The 16,948-nt window shown below is 37.2% G+C and overlaps 1 protein-coding gene across 7 annotated transcripts in view; it reads left to right on the top strand.

The window, feature by feature from the left end:
• OSBPL8 (oxysterol binding protein like 8) overlaps window positions 1-16,948 on the top strand; it is a 91,709-nt gene that overhangs the window by 45,322 nt on the left and 29,439 nt on the right. For 5 of the 7 annotated variants that reach the window (XM_086749588.1, XM_086749581.1, XM_086749619.1 and 2 more), the window contains one exon: window positions 12,533-12,603. In XM_086749588.1, coding sequence (XP_086605714.1) covers window positions 12,533-12,603 — 71 coding nt within the window. Of the gene's footprint in view, window positions 1-5,145; window positions 5,276-5,749; window positions 5,993-12,532; window positions 12,604-16,948 lie in introns of all 7 variants that reach the window. The other 2 variants (XM_086749596.1, XM_086749605.1) reach the window with 2 other exon arrangements.

The following is a 16,948-nucleotide window of genomic DNA, read 5'->3' as shown; positions in this document are numbered from 1 at the left end:
TATCTGTGAAAAATGTGTTCAGATGATAAAGATTAGGGAGGAGATATTTTAAAATAATGTAAATCTTTGGGCTAAATTAACAGCATCTTGCTCTTATCTGTTTTGTTTTGTTTTGAGGTCAGCTCATCAAGTAAAGATAGGCAGTGAAAGTGTGTTCTCAGAAGGAGCTTGAGACAAGAAACAGGATCTGCTCCTTCTTTCCAGTGAAGCAGTAGTAGCTGTTAATTCAGTTTGTGATACGATGAAAATGTATTCTGTGTTACACAACTGAGAAACAGAAGTGGCTTAGGTGCAGGGAGATGGATACCCAGTGGAAGCAGAGTTATAGGTATCACAACAATGATGATGATCACAATGAATAGAAAGCTGGAGGGGAAGCTGCCTTTGGTGGAGTGTAAGGGCATTTTTGGCTGTGCTGAGCTCGTATGAAAGGCTGTTGCTCCAGAATAGACACCTAAAGGACATGTTAGTGAACTTGGTTCTGCTGTGTGTGGTTAGTCTCCTGAATCTATTATCTTGACCTCCTGCTCTCTTACTGTAATGCATGCTCTGGCACATTCCTCTCTGCAAGTCATTGTGTGTTTATTAAAACTTGCCATTTCTGAAATGCTACTCCACCCAGTATTTGTGGCTTGGGTAAATTGCACGTACTCCTTTCTGTGTGGGTTATAGCTTTATGAAAGTGTGGTACTGGGTTTGAAAGGCACAGCAGGGCTGATTACTGCGAAACTTCTCAAGCAAGTAAGTTCTCTTCCTCCATTACAATCTCTGCAGAGCTGGTCTACTTGAACCTGAACTGTGACCTTGAGAATTTCATAAGGGCTGAGATGAAAACTGTTGAAAGCTGAGCAGTGAGCAAGCCTGTTTACTTTGGGTGGGAGGAGCTGAGCAGGAATGTTAGCACGCGACGAGGTGCAGCCAAGTACAGTTGCCAACAGTGCACTTGGAGCCTTGGTGTTCATTCATGACCACTCTCAGGCTTGTCTCTGGAATTAGTAGTCAGCTAAACTGCGCTCAACTTGGAAATACCACAGAACAGAAGAATATTTGGCGAAAGAAACTTGCTACTATAAACTACTGACACAACTTGTAGTGTCATGGTTCAGATGCCGTTTTTCTGAATCAAGTATTGGTGTCTGAAGGCAAGTATATATTTAATAACCTTTTTGTTACAGAGGAGAATAACACTTCCACTTAAAGTCCAAGTGCAAAAATAAGATGTTGGGTAAAAACTCATTTATAGGTATCATAGTCTAGTAGTTTCCTTTTTCTATTTTCTGTATACCACAAAGAGTGCGTGTACTACTGCCTGTAGAGAATTATTTATGAGCTTTTCTTTTGTTGGACTGGGTGGAAGATTGTACTGGAAAATGTAGTGTTGTCAAAATGTCAGGGTAAATTATTGTCAGACTTGGAAGAGTGCATCTAGAAAGCTTCTATCTTCTCTGTTACACCATCAGTTTTTCTTCCTCTTTCTTCTCCCTTTAGCTTTTACAGAGTTTGATTTTAAGAAGGTTTTGGGTTTTCCTTGTATAGCTCTACAGGGAAAAGGAATATTTTTTTTACTTTGCATTGCTAAATGCACTCTTAGTTGTATTATTGCATCAGTATCAGTTTGTATAATGTGTTCATTATTTAAAGCTTCTAAAATCCATATAAAAAGGATTGTTATATTTAAATTTCCTCAGTCAGATATGTCAGAACATACTTGATTTTATTTCAGTTTCCATGCGTGGAATTCATACCTGTACAATTCAGAGAGGTCTATGATTTGTTAATCTGTAAATATTTTTAGACTGGAGAAATGTTTTAAAACTAAACAGAGGCTCTGTCACAAGTGTTCATGCACTGTTGGAATTGCATGTCTTCTGTTTGCCTTTGTTTTGTATTAAGTTTTGCCCCAGGCAGTGTCCTGGATGAACGTCTTAAGCAGAGGATTATGATTTGGTTTTTTTCAGCCAGCATTTACTACTGAAGAAGCCCTGACTGAGTAGCTGATATCGGAATGCATTCTGTCCTTTAGAAAAAGTATACAACAGACAAGTTTTCTTCCTCTAAAGAGATATTCAGCAGATTCACTGAGAATGGATCTCCTCCTAGATAAATGAACTAAACATTTAAGTTGTATTTTTTTTTCTTCTAGTTGATTTAGGTATTATATAAAACAGAAACCAGGAGTGTTTTTATCCCTTTCAGTGACATATTTAGTCCAGTGCCTGCTTTCACAAAGTACTTAACGTTCAGTATGAGGAATCTTATTTTTTCATGTGCAGATATACTGTGGCCCACACTAGAGTGCAGGTACTTTGCTGTTTTTGCAGGCTTTTCAGCTATGTCTGACTTCTGCAGTTGGAGTTGGCTGTAGTTCTGTTTGTGAGTATTTTGAAACCATGTAAATTTCCAAGCTGTGTACCTTAGTGCATTTTCTAAGTGTATCAATTATTAAGGCACTGGGAGTTGATATCAAAAGGATAGAAGGTTTCCTGTGATGTTAGTCTAAGGTCACCTAATGAACGATACTAATTCTGGTTTTATCAGTAGAGTGACCTGTTCTGTCTGAATTTTATTTTTGGGGAGATGAGAAGAGGAAAAAGGGGTTTAAATTGTTTGGGTTTTTTGTTTTTTGGTTGGTTTTTTTTTTTGTATGTGTGTCTAATATATGATGGCTAATGAAGTGCATTTTTCCCTTGACATGTACAGAACATGCAAATAGAAGCACTTCCAGCTATTTAAAAGTACTTCTGTGTCCTTTGAGGAATCAAATTTATTGCAAGGAATTAAGAGTTTGAGAGCTTTGGGTGCTGAGTGTATGGAGACCAGAAACCCCTTTAATCCTACAGGCTGATGCTCAAGAGTTACAATGAACTTTAGCCTAGAATCAGACCATGGAGAACAATGCTAATTTTTATTAAATGTTACAGATTCCTTTTGATCTAACGGCCTTTCAGTTGTGTGTCAGCTGTCTCTCCAGCAACATATATTACATTGAAGTAATTGAAGCAAATGAGCATGTGTATACAACTATTACCAGGCATAATAAATCACAAGCTGTTGAAAAGGTGGAGAACTAGTGAATTTTTACAGCCAAGCCGTGTAATTAACTGTTTTACTACTGCAGGTTTAAGTGAAACGTGAAGATGACTTGATAGGAAGGAGGGAGACAAAGGAGGAAGTTTAAATTTGATTTTTTTTATTTTCCCTCTCCTTTGCAGTGGTGAAACAGAGTCATATTTTGGCAAAAGGCATGGAGTCTGCCTTTCCTATATTCTTGTTGAGTTAAAGCAGGAGGTGCTTAGCCAGAATACCTGGCTAGTGACTTTCTTGGTTGGGAGATAGCTTCAGAGAGGGGAAATAAAACATTATCTGTATTTAAATTCTTAATTTTATCTACCCAGAGATTTCAGTTTCACTTCTAAATGGACAAAGGTTTTTAGTCTGTTCTCTTTTACAGTTTGGCTACATGAACAGTGTCAAGGGACCTGAGAGGACATGGAGAGAAATAAGGGAAAAACCTTCAGGATTGCATTGTTTCCTCAAGCTCCTGGATGTTAAGCCACTTTTTAGTAAAATTAACATCACATGGCAGAGAAGACTGTTGTGGAAGAACCTGGTAGGCTGGCAGAGTGATGCTTAGTAGTGGCTCTAGAACTGACTGGAGGCAGATGCAGAGAAAGCGGTGTGAGAGACTGGTGGTGGAGCCTCCTGTTAGTCTGTGCGACCCTGCCGTTCCGGTACAAGACATGGAAATGTCCTGATACCAGTGTCAGCAGAGCATTCCTGGTCAGGGTCATAGCCCTGACTCTGAAAGATGAGATAACAGACCCATTAACTAGGCAAGATAGGTCTGTAATCGAAGGATACAGTTCCTTCTGTGTGTAAGGGGAGTTTTTGTACTGCAGCTTTCTCTTAATTTTAATTAGACAAAAAAAAAAAGTGCATATTCTGAAGAGATTTGGACTAAGGTAGTTGCTCTGTTTTGTAATTAAGAAGATAAATTTGGAGAAGCTACATGAAGCTGTGTTTGTTTAAAAAAAAAAAAAAAAAAAGTAGTGTTCTGCCTCCTTGCATTTTCTCCTCATTGCCTCACTATTCCACTTGTAAAGTTTTTCAGCTACTTTTTCTGTTCCTTCCGGGACATCTGGACAAGAACTGCTTCAGCTCTGAGAAGTATTAGAAATAGTAATGGATAAATGGAGACAGACCTGAGCACATGATATGCTCATCCAGTTTCTCCCCCTCCCTGTGCCCAAGTGAATAGTTTTTCACTTTTTGTACAAAAGAAGTGAAGGTTACATATAGCGTGTAATGGTTTCTATTGATGCCTCATATTTGTTTTTTTTTTTTTTAGTTACATCTTTTTTTTTCCTTGGCATGTGTTGGGACATTATTCTGTTAAGAGGCATGAAGAAATTGTAGTGATTCATAGGATTCTGGAAGCTGCTATGTTTCATAATTAAAAAAAAATATATATTTTCAGTGTTTTCTGTATATGTCTTAGTGTATGTATCTATAGGTACCAATGCACTTACACTCTGCACAGTTAAAACCTTTTGTAGAGGTTATAAAATACTTCAGTCTGCTGTGTTATCCTTGAGCCAGTGTGGACTGAAATTACAGAGCCACAATACTACATACTCTTCTTTAGGTAAGCAACTGATGTAAACAGTATTATTTGAAGATTAATCAAATCACGCTACTGTTGAGGGAGAATGCAAGTTCTTATTTTCAAGCCAATTCTTAGTGTCTTATTTTTATGCTTTCCAGAAAACAGAGTAGGTTTCAAAACATATTTTGTCAGAAATAAGATGTGATGGGGAAAACGGGATCAGCAGAGAAGCACCAGACAGGAAGGAAATTCTACGTATGGAAGACAGTGGCCATGCATGCTAGTTGTCAGGGCCAAGAAGCAGCCGATCTAACAAGCAGTAGATGAAGGAAGTTAGGGAGAGCTTATTTGGTTTGGTTCTGGTAGCTATCAGCAAGACCAGTTTGGATCAGCTCACTTCTAGACTTGAAGCACAATTTACTGGGATTATTTGTTTAAAATTGAAGTTGGTTCATTTAAGTGTTTTATTGCACGAAATATTTGGGACATTAATAATAAAAGAATGTTTTTGTGGAGCTTATTTTGTGCAACTCTTCCAGGACTCAGGCTGGTTTGTATCCATAAATGTATCAGAGTCTTAGAGAAGAAAAAGTTGTTACCTCACCTTTTAAATAAAATAAGAAATGAAGATGTAGAAGCCACGACAATTAATTGATGAAAACTAGCTGGGTAAGTGCCTGAACAGAAAAGTCCATGGCTGCTTAACACAAAACGTTGGCCCCCTTTTCAGATTTTTGTAGCGTACCACAATATCAAATAGGGAAGCCACGTAGCTCACGAGTTGTGCTTTGTGCAATATGAATTTGGGACTTGAAAGACTAACAGGAAAAATAATTTATTTAACGAATACTTAAAACCTAAATAAATGCCATTTTTGTGCACTTAGAAAGAAGAAATGAGTAGAAGCAAAACTGAGATGTAAAAAAAAAATAAGATGCAATGTATTTGTGGAAGACAGGAGCAGAAGCAAAGCCATTCTGCTTTAAGCATCCTAATGGGTTTGATGAGAGCAGTATAGTGTTGCTTGGCTTGCTGCTGATTTGGCAGCCTGTCTCTTCACTGCATTTTTCACGTGTGCCCTTCGTTTGTTTCTTTTTTTTTTTTTTTTTTTTTTTTTTTTCCCCTTTGTATCTTACTCATCAGAATGTGAGGTAAAAGGCTGTTACTGCAACACTCTTGTTCCAACCAGCTAATGCTAACCAGCTTTCACAGAGAACATAATCCTTACACAAACACCTTAACTCATGAAGGAAGAGGGTCCAGTGCGACGTAGGTTTTCTTCATGTACTGGGATTTCATCTGTGTTTTCTCCAAGAGCTGATGGCCGAAAGCTTGTCCGGAATGCTTCGTTTGGAGGATATAATGAACTCTCTCCTGCCTTACCAGGTTTGTTTTGGTCTTGCGTTTCTTAAAATGTACAGAAAAGAACATAATTTCCACCTCAAATTTTTCAGCTTGGATGAAAGTAATGTACTGAGATGCTGATAGAAATCAGAAAGACTGTTATGTGTATGCATTTGGATAACAGCTCTTTGTAGTGGCAAGATTTGTAGACAGGCAAGCAAGTAAGTTGGCTTACACCACAGCAAATCTGTCTTTTAAAGGTATTTGTGTATTTGATACTGACTGGAATGTTTATTTTGATTGTTTGGACTTTTATGACTGAAGTTCTGTGATTTGGTTTGTAAACACTTTCCTCCCTTGTACTTTCCACTCCCCCTGCACACAGTGGACTTGCTTTGAAATAGTAAGGTAGAGCAGGAGATTTTAATTTAGCTATTAACTACTGAAGAATCTGCATGCGTATCAGTGGTTTGACATAAAATGACAGGATAAGAATGAGTTAGGGCTAAAAGCATAGCTAAATTCTGTAGTGCAAGATTTTTAAGATATTTAACACTAGAAAGGACTTGAATCTCCCTTTGCTCAGATTTGTTGTCTCCTGAAAGTCAGTACTAGAATATTGAAACTAATTTCTAGAGTTCCATTGTCCATGATGTGTATTTCTGATATGGGTACCTGCATTTCAGCAGTTTACTTCAGGAAACTTCAATGATTTGAAATTGTATTACAAGGTCACCCCTTCCTGAAAGGGGACATTGTAGAAATTGTACATTCTTACCAGAATTACTCTGTATGTGTGATTTGTCTTGTGCATGCGCACTTTGTTGCTTAGTCCCATGGGGGCAGGGGAATAAAGTAGTTTTCACTTCTTATTGTATGTCTTCTGCAGAATGGCTCACTGAATTTTAAGCCCTGTCTCTGAAGCCGTGGAAAAGTGTTGGGATGCAGAGCATAGAGAGGTTGCAGGCTGCTGATTAGGGAGCTCTCTGCATTGCTGTGCCGTGGTGGCTTGCAGAATCACTGGACCAGCATGTTCAACCACAGGCAGCTAGGGGCAGTTGCCTGGGACACCACATTCTATTAAACCTCATGTTTTACCCTATAACATTTCCTTTCACTCTGCTTCAGGAAATAATTAGCCTTCTATCAAGAATCTAAAACTGAGTTTTAGTCAAGCTGCTCAGGAAATAAAGATGTCGAAGCTTTAAAGTGTGGAGTTGGCAACCAGACAGATCCCCCCTACCTTTAAAATAAATGCGTGTAGTCTGGTGGTGACTGAAACAAAAAGGCATTAATTTCCTGTTTGCTGCCTTCCTGTATGAGATTCTATGTTAAAGCTGAAGCTGTCTGTAAGTTGACAGTGAATGACTTCTTAGAATATGAAACAAATGGAAAACAGTTTTTAATGAAAAAAATCAAGTGTGAACATATAACTAAAAATGTCTTATCTTTTGAAATCTTCCATATATATTAATAATTTAATTAATATTAGTGTGCTGGAAGGTATACTCTTTCAGTTTGGTTTAAGCAAGACGCAGTTATTGCCTATCTTAAAGATACTCATAGTTACAGTGAGCACATTCTTTGGTTGTTACTGTTTATTTTATATGATATTTGCAAAAGAAAACATGACCATGAGAAAATACCTAAAATGACTTTGCTTACTTTTCTGATTACTTCAGTTTCAAAATCATGGAAGAATCTGAATTTGTTAATATGAGATTGTATTCTTAAAACTGGTTGTCAGCAAGCTTTTGAAAATCAGTCATTTAAAGACTATTGTCTCTTGTGTTCAATTCTTTAAAAAGTTTTTTCCTTTCTTTTTCCTGCTGTGTTTATTATATAATACCAGTACCGATATCTCCCGCTAAGTATAGCTCATAGTTCTTCCAGAAGCATATAGTTTTTCAGCTCAATTATTAATTCTTCGTAATTGTACATGCACACCAGTAATCAAATCAGGCTGTTCCTTGCTTTTCATTTGGAAGTCAGTAATATTGTTGCTTGGCTTGCTATTTGTGCTCTTTTCATGCATTGCATTGCTTTTTTACTGGTTCTTTTGTTTGTTGGAAAAAAGCTTCCAGTGGATAGCAATTCTTTCTTTCTTTTTGGCTAAAAGAAATCTGGCATTAAGAAGTAACATTTTTCTTCTGATGTATTTTTCTCAAGTATCCTAATTGCAGATGGCTTTTGTTGAGAGGTACAAAACCAGTATTTGAAATGTAGGAAATGTTATGTGGTTGGCTTTGGTTTTTCCCTTCCTGCAAGATTGATTGAAGGGACAGATTCCCGGTGTGACTTTAAAGAATGATACCTGTGTTATGCTTCAAAATTGAAATCTCTTAACTAAATAGATCTGTTTTAAAATGTTCCCTACCACAGACTTTAGGATAAAGATTCTTTAACGCTAATCTTACAATGTATATGCTTCTCATTTTTTGTCAAATATGGTATTTTGCAAGATTTTTTTTTTTTCTTTTGATATTGACAGTGTATTCCAGCTCAGTCTCTAAAGAAGTGTCATTTGGTTTTGTTTCACTGGCATCTTGCATGTATAGAGTTCCGGTTGTTGCAGTTGCGTGCAGTTCTCGGGCTCTTTCATCTGTCTGAGAGCTCATCATGAGTCTTCACTTAGATTTCTGCTTGCAAGTTTTAGAAGGACTTGCTAAGGGCTCACAGTAGGAACTACTAACAAACAGTTTCCCTTGGCTTCTCAGGTCATACCGTGACTGTGGCTGGCTGCACTGGGGTTTCGATCACCTTTCAGAGAGCCTACGAGGCCTTGTGATTTTACGGCAAGGAAGGTCACACTGGGAGGAAGTGCACTAAGACATAACGTTGCTCTGAACACAGTCCTTGATGTCCAGAACTTTTTTAGAGGCTACAATAGTCAAACTTGTGTTTAAAATAACAAAGTATAAAAGATCTGCAAGTGTCTTAAATAATACTGGGAGCTTAATCTGCCGGTCTGAAGATGGATTCAAACTGCACTTGCTTGCTGTCCTCTAACTTTGAAAATTGCTGTCGTTAGATTAGGTAGAAAACAAGATGCAAATCCCGGAGATTTAATACAGAGGACATTATAGAAGCGGACTGCATCTTCAACACCTGAATTTCTGTTGTGAAATGTGAGCTCAGATTACCATATTTAGAAGTTACTGATTCAATTACAGAATGGTAAACAGTAAGTAAGCTAAAATATTCAGCCCCAAACTACTGCTGATAAACAGTGAAAAACTTGAAAGACTTCTTAAACTTTTTTTACATTTTTAATTTTTTTTTTTATTAGACCCTGCCTCTAGCCTCTCATACCCTGCCTGGCAGGCTCTGCTCCAGACACTGACTTCAGTGACTTTTGTGGTGCAGTTTTCAGTATCTCTGGGGTGAACAAAACTACAAAGAAAGCAATAACACAACGCATCGTTTAGAGACATAGTTCTCTTGGCTTTGCTGTTGTCTTTGTCAGAAATCTATAGAGAAATTTGTTGCTTGTAACTAGTAACAGGGAGGGAGAAAACATTTCTAATTATTGATTCTATTAATATAATTGTTCTGATGTTGTTGTTTCCTTGACCAAATATTTTCACAGCAAAGTGTATGTCATCCTCAGCTTGGGCCCGTATTTAGCTTTTTGTGTTTCAGTACAAATTTTCCTGCAGGTATTAGTATGAAACTGTTCTTGTCAGAAGTAAAACTGCTGATGGTATTGAGGTCCCTCCATCTTAATAGAGGCTCCTTGGTAAATGTCTCTTTACACTGGGTGAGGCTGTATCTGGATCAGCACCCGAATTATGATCTTTTTTTTTTTTTTTTTAACTTACGTTTTATTACATGAGGAGAAAAGCCTTTTGTTTCTATTCTGAGGGAGCTTATCCCTTCTACAGAGGGGAAGGTTACAAGTAGGATGGTGTGGGATGTGAGGCTGACTGGTTAGGTTTCCTTACAGACCAAAACGGAGCTGCGTAAGATATTCCACGATCTGCAGCACCCTGACTTGGGTTCACTAGCAGACTCCTCAAACAGCCCTTTGCTGTGCATGTGAGTAAGGAAGGGAGCAGTGAGTGTGGTGGCACATTTATAAATCAGCAGGCATGCACTCCTCTTAGTCTATAGATACTGGAAGCAAGGAGGTGAAATGCAGGGAAACATGACTGAACTTTGGTCTTTGTGTCTGATTCTGTGCGACATAGTACTTCGTTCTGTTTTCATTGGTGATACCAATGAAAAACTTGTTTCTGAAAATAAAAATGTACGTATGTTAGATAAGGGTGTGTAAAGCCCTTAAAGCAACTGTGCTTTAGAAAGCAAGCTGAGAGTTGTAACTTCTCTGCAGGAACAATCCTGACTTAGCATGTTCTTGTTGATTCCCATCACTAAATCTTTTGTATGTGCATACAAATAAAGAAGTGAAAACTGGAAAGCCATTAGAAAATGCCTGCATTGCATTTTCAGTGGGAATTTCCCATTTTCAGTGGGAATTTCCCATTTTCAGTGGGAATTTCCCATTTTCAGTGGGAATTTCCCATTTTCAGTGGGAATTTCCCATTTTCAGTGGGAATTTCTTTTGAGTGTGGGATGAGGAGAAAACCTCCTTACTATGGTGCTGGTGTGTGTTTGACTACCTAAGACTGGCATCAAATCTAATAATTTATCAGTGAACTAAGGCAAGCCCATCCTCTAAGGCTTGAAGCAACTGTTGGTTTTTCTTTCAGTACCTGATGACTGGTGCTGTAGAAAATGTGCTTTTTGTATTTGGTGTTGTGTAGGAAATGTGGCTTCTGGCCTCTAGATCAATGACATGCCTTTTTCGTGGTTTGTTTTTTTCTTTTCTGGATTCCATAGTACTAGAAATCTTCTGCCTGTGTAGGTACTTCTTCCCTATGGTCAAGTAGTCTTGCATTATAGGTTTTCATTAGCTGAACAAACCCATCACGGATGTGTTGGAAGAATTCTGAAATAATGGGTTAATGAACTGTGCACAGGGGCTTCTATAAAGACATATAAAGGTTTATTTCTATAAAGGCATATAAGATTTCTTTGTGTAAACATAAAATTAAATATCACTGTATTGCAGTATATAATTTTTAAAAGTCTAGTCTTAAAAAAGAGAATCTCTGCAAAAGGTAATAAATATAAACAAAAAAACCTCTGAAGACTGTTTACCAGACCAAACCTGAAAGGAATCTCTGATTTCTCATGTAACCTGAAGAGCTACCTAATGCTTCTATGACTTAGTGAAAATTCTCAAGATGTGTATCTGTGATAAATTAATCAGTTCTGTCTCAGAGTTTGAGTATTGTAAGTTGTGGAAGAATGAAGATACTAATATAAAAAAAAAAAATCTTACAGTGAACAAACTACTCAACACTGCTACAAAGACTTAATAAAAAATCTTTTAAAGCTTATAAAGTCTCCTGACACACATACTGAAGAATATGAAATCAAACTGTTTATCTGATAAATCTTCTCATTTTGGAGATCTAAGTACCAATTTATATTTCAGAGTTCGGAACATGTTCAAAGGGAAGCTCAGAAGAGCTTTTAGTGTCTGTTTATGTAATTTATTTGCTGATGTAGTGCCCTCTGGTGGGCTACAACTCTAGGGTAGCACTGTCAGAGCTGTGCAAGGCTTTTCAGCTGTGTGGATTACTCCTGAAATTCATGTGTGACTTCATATTTATCTGCCTTCTCTCTGGAGGGCATACAAATTATGGCATTTTTACATACTCAGATAAATGTATTGCACAGTTTGTTTTATTCCTGTTTATAAAAGCTTTATGCTACCACCAGCCTCTTCAAAGAGAATGGATCACTGAGATCTTCTGTCTTATAACCAGAGTAGATTATTTTTCCATAGCATATACTGAGAACCTAGCATCCTCTTCTGTGGCACATAGCAGCTGCACAGCAGCACTGATGGCAGTTGTGACTCCCCCCTTTCCATTGTCACAAATACACTGGCTACAGCCATTGCCTCATTATGCTTTTTGGATACTGAGAAAGTGTGGGGTTTTTACTGTCAGTTGCTCACAGAAGATAAATGTGGGATTTTGACGATTGTTTTGATATAAAGCCTTGTAGTTACGCTTATTAAGTGTCAATTGAAATTCAAGGCTAACATAAGCAACCTTTTTTGTTTTCTTGCAAAAAACTGAGTGATTATCTTAACTAGTGTGTTAGATTTAGATTTTAGGTCGTATTTAACAATTATTTCTAGCTACAGAAATGAACAAAGCAAAAAAAGTCTTCACTTCGTGTGTGCAGATAGGGGAGAATGAGAAGATAAAAGGACAAAAGTTTGAACACCCTATTTATGCTTCATCAGGTTGTTGGCTTGGATGAAGCACCATCCAAACACAGTGGACTGTTCTCACCTCTTAGTGGGTATTAAATTAGTTTATATTGTAGGTAGCTGGTATATTTTCGACTGATGTGATGGACTGGTAAGTATATGTTGTTTGAAAATCCAATTTGGTTGCACTTTTTAATGCTAAACACAATTTGCAAATTTATTTCAAAGGCTAGCTCATAAATAATGTTATGTGTTCAAATAAGTTGCAACAGTGCTGTCTTTTCTTTAAGGTTTTGATAAAGGGAAGGACGATGTGTCACAAAACAAAGAGGATACAGCACATTCTATGTCAAAAAGCAAGGTAAGGAAAGCAATTTCCTAATCTGGCTTAAAAATATCAGTGTGCAAAGGAGTTGCGTGCTTTTTTAATTAAATGCAAATATATTTAATTTTTGTTGTAGATAATCCTGAAGATTACTCTTCACGTTCAGCGATAGATAAAGATTAAAGAGAATTTCTTAATATAGTTCTCAGGATGACATCACATGAAAATCTAGAAAATCTACAGTTCAAATTAGTGAAAATGAAACGTAGTCTTCTCACAATCATTTTGAGGTGGGCTATTGCCTTGCCAAATGTAACAATAGATGGAAGCCAACTCTTGCTATGGAACAGAGTTTAAAATCCTTTTAAACTGTAGATGAAGATGCTGTTCACTGAGCTGTAGCAGATCTTACGAGAATGTTAAAGAAACTAATTGGAAAAGCTGTAGTTTAATGGCTTAAATTGCCAGAGTAAAGCATAGTTCTGTGTAATCTGTTGTCCTGTCTGTTGCAAGGGCTTCTGTACATCAGAATTGAAATATAAAGGCTCATTTTGTTGAGGCAAGGAGAGTGTGAAGGAAAGCATAGCCAGTAGAATATTAAACTAGGTATAATTACTATGCATATTTGTGCTTTCTGGTGGTATTAATAATAGAAATGGAAAAGGCAGGAGCCAGGCAAATTCATAATCATTAGTGGAAACTGAGAACGTCCAAAGTGGACTTGGGAGATGGACACTGCGCTCACCAAAACCATAGCATCTTGGAGTGGCTAAACTTTAAAAAGGAAGAAAACATAAACTATCTGAGCAGCCAAGACGACTGTTTTTATGTAGTGATCCCAAGTCTTTTCTCTCCAGAATTGTGTTTTGTTCTGATCGCAATTATCTATATGAATAGTTTGCAATAACATTCTTAATCAGAATAAAATGTTCTTTTCTGATTATATTGAAACACATGATGAGAGATATGTGTAAAAAGTTATTGTAGTAGCATAGAGAAAAATCTACTATAGCTATCTTTTTGTTTCTGAAATCCTCTTCCATTTGTAGCTTAGTTATAGAAGCTGTCAGTTTTAGGACATTGTATAGGCTTCTCTCATGCAACCTTCTTTATTTGTTGGCCTATTGTAACTCTTAAAGTGTATGAACATTTTGGTCAGCAAAAGTGCCTGGCATGTCAATGCACTGAATCTTTATGTAGTGATTTTTATGTATTTAGAATGTGAAATTCCAGAAAAAAAGTATTTTTCAATTGGATGTCTCATAAAACAAGCATCCCTTTAAGACATTAAAGACTGAAGAGAAGAGGGAAAGACTGCATTTTGTGGAGGGGAAGGTTATGTATGATTTGATCACTGAATGGTGTAGATAATTTCACTTTTTTTTCTCTTACTTAGATGTCACTACAGGATAGAGCTTAAAGGCTGTAAATTACCCAGCTGTGTGGTTTTCTATTTTCTGCCAGGACACCCAGTGTTTTTTAGAGGCAAATGTGGTAACACACACTTTTAAACAGATTGTCAGAGCACAGCAGGCATGGGCTGCTCTGTAGGGGAAGATGAGGACCTCAGCTTGAACACAGCTAGCTCCCGAGGGAAATGAGGGAGATACCTGCTTCTCCCCGCTTTCACGTACAGCTCTTCGCATAGTGCTCTGCTGCAAAGTTAGCACTGCAGTCTGTCAGAGCTGGTCGTGGGGACAGGCAGCCACATGCCTAGGAGGCAGGGGGATTGCACTCAAGGTCTTGACACAAGTTTTTCTGTGGTATTTCATGTGTCAGAGCCATAAAGAAAGAAGTTAAACAGATATCAAAGGAAATCAAACCAACTTAAAGATTATAGTAGCATTTCCTTGCTTAAATGGTATCATCAGAACTGCACTGGGATGAGCAGGTTAGTTTCTGATGTTACAGTTCTGTGGTATGTAGCTAAGCATTTCAAGCTGTTGATATCTTATATCTGACCTGGAATAACAAAACTTTGCATCTTTCCGCTTTACTGCATTGTAAAGCCTCATTTGTCAGAGAGATCAAGGAGGCATACTTTACCATCCAGCTTGCTTCTGATCAAAATATTTATGTTGGTCCAAAAACCACTAAATCATTTTTTACTTTGAAAACAAGTTAATACTGTCTCTTTTAACTTGAATTTGTCTCAGACTCTATTAATCATTTATTTTTTTACGATCCAGTTTGTTTTTGCTCTTCCTTATATTTCTTTTTCTTAGTTCTTGTCTTTCCAGGATCTTAAGTCTTTGTGTGCTTTGCCGTTACTTTTGTTTGTATCTTTCTGCTATCAAAGATGAGACCAGTATTCCTACTTCTCCTAATACGTATTTTTCTTCATCCTTATTTTTGCAATTACTGCACACAGGGCTTGATAAGACTAGTGGCTCCTTTATAACCCACAAATAAACTTCAGGCTGACAGAAGATGGTAACTGTCTGTCACAGCCACGGAGGTGAAGTAGCAGCCCTTCTTTCTAAATAAGAATGGAAAAGCAGTAATGAGACTTGCCTTGAATCTGGTACTGAATGTAGCTCACTGGGAGTTGCAGTAGGTTATCTTGAAATGTTTTTTTCTTTCAAATTTTTATCCCATCTGCTTTGCATGGATGTAACACTGAGGAAGTTACTAGCTTAAAAATATACAAATCACTGATCTGTCTCATAATCTCTTGGACAGGTAAATATGGACCTTTACTCAGTGTCATATTAGTGAGCTTTAAAACGGAGATCCCGAGAAAATGAGTTTTTGTAGCCTGTGATACTTACTGGTTTGGGACTTCTATATGCGTGACCTTTAGATTGCATTAGCTTTCTGTTAGTGAGCAACTAGAATATTTATGAATGTTTTACTTCAGTTGCTCCATTATAGCTTGCATAATGAGTTCATTACCTCTTCTTATGTGACAGTGATAAGCATTTTTCCTTCTTCTGTTATTACATTTAAAGTACTGTATTTCCTTTAACTTCTAGACAGAGGAATTAAATTTCAAGTTGTATACTTGTCTTAAGGCTAAATTTTGAGTGTTAAGAATATGTCTTTAATACAAAATGAGGAGCTATCCTTCATTTTTTCAAGATGTATATGGAAGTTAGAGAATATTGCTTATCACTGAAATGATTTGGAGATAAAATTACTTTTTGCCATCTATTGCACATATCTTTTTGACCCTATCTGTTAGTAATATTTTTATCTGAGTAGACTCCTGTAAAGTATTAGTTCTGGATTAAAGGCATCAAAGAGGGATCAAAGTTAAATTGCTTTGTTCTACTCATAAATGTTTAATTTTTATTTCTTTGGTTTGAGCTACTCGTGTTAAGAAAAAGTGTGCTCAAGTGCCCTCTTTTTCCTATTGCATTAAATTTTCTCGAAACTGATATTTTTGACTGTCATTATGGAGTATTCCAAAACAGAGACCATGTGAATAAACTTTGCATTGTAGTCTGAGATTTGAAATGACTGGTCAGAAATGTTTAACAGTTTAAGAAGCACTTCTCAGAAGCTCTCCTTGAATTTACACAATTCAGAAGGTTACATTTACCCAAAGTTCCTACCTAGCCGAAAAAAGAAAAAAAAGAAAAATCAATCAGGCTTATATTTCAGTGCACAAAGAAATGCAACTCTTTGTAATTTATCTGAAGTTTATATATAGTAGATACTTATTCAGTGTTCTCTGAGTTGCAGTAGGAATTACATAACTCTGTGATTGAATCGTCTTTTGTGGGTTTGGTTTTGGTTTTTGGTTTTTTTTTAAGAGCACTCTATCCCAAGGTGAATCTTTTGGTGTCTCTAGTTCCCTTTCAACTAGTAGGCAACGGATGCCAAGGAATAAACTTTGAACTTTCCAAGATGTGAGGAGCGGCAGGAGGGAGAAATCATGTGGTGCTGAGGCAGCATATTGTCTTGCTATGAACAAGCACTTGGGTCTTGTGAACAAACCTGAGTCTTGTTCCTCTGTCTGTCACCACTGTGAGCTTCTCGAAGCTGGCTTGCAAAGTAACCAGAGTGTGGGATTAGGGAGGAAGGAGCAAAACAAGTGCCATTAGTGGTCAGTTGTACTCTGGTGATTTATAGAGCACTGAATCCTAGATTGAAGAGGCTGTATTTTTCCTTCATGGGTCACGGGGTAAGTGCCTCTGTAGCAATCTGTTTGGAGAAGCTGTCATATTATGAATGAAGACGTTGAAATTCTTAAGTCATAGGAACAACTCCTGTGCTGAAACACCAGGATTCTCCTAAAACCTTCTCTCTCTGCTAAAATAATGTCTAACTAGTCCAAACTGCGACAGATCAAGTAACAGGCTACGTGGGCTAAATATTTACTGTATATAGTTTAGCTTCTTCTGGAGGAATCTCAGACTTCTTTCCCATGAAACCT

This window comes from Chlamydotis macqueenii, chromosome 1, assembly GCF_036417535.1.
Source record: "Chlamydotis macqueenii isolate bChlMac1 chromosome 1, bChlMac1.mat, whole genome shotgun sequence".
Classification (NCBI taxonomy): domain Eukaryota; kingdom Metazoa; phylum Chordata; class Aves; order Otidiformes; family Otididae; genus Chlamydotis; species Chlamydotis macqueenii.
This window is presented reverse-complemented; position numbering and strand designations above follow the sequence as displayed.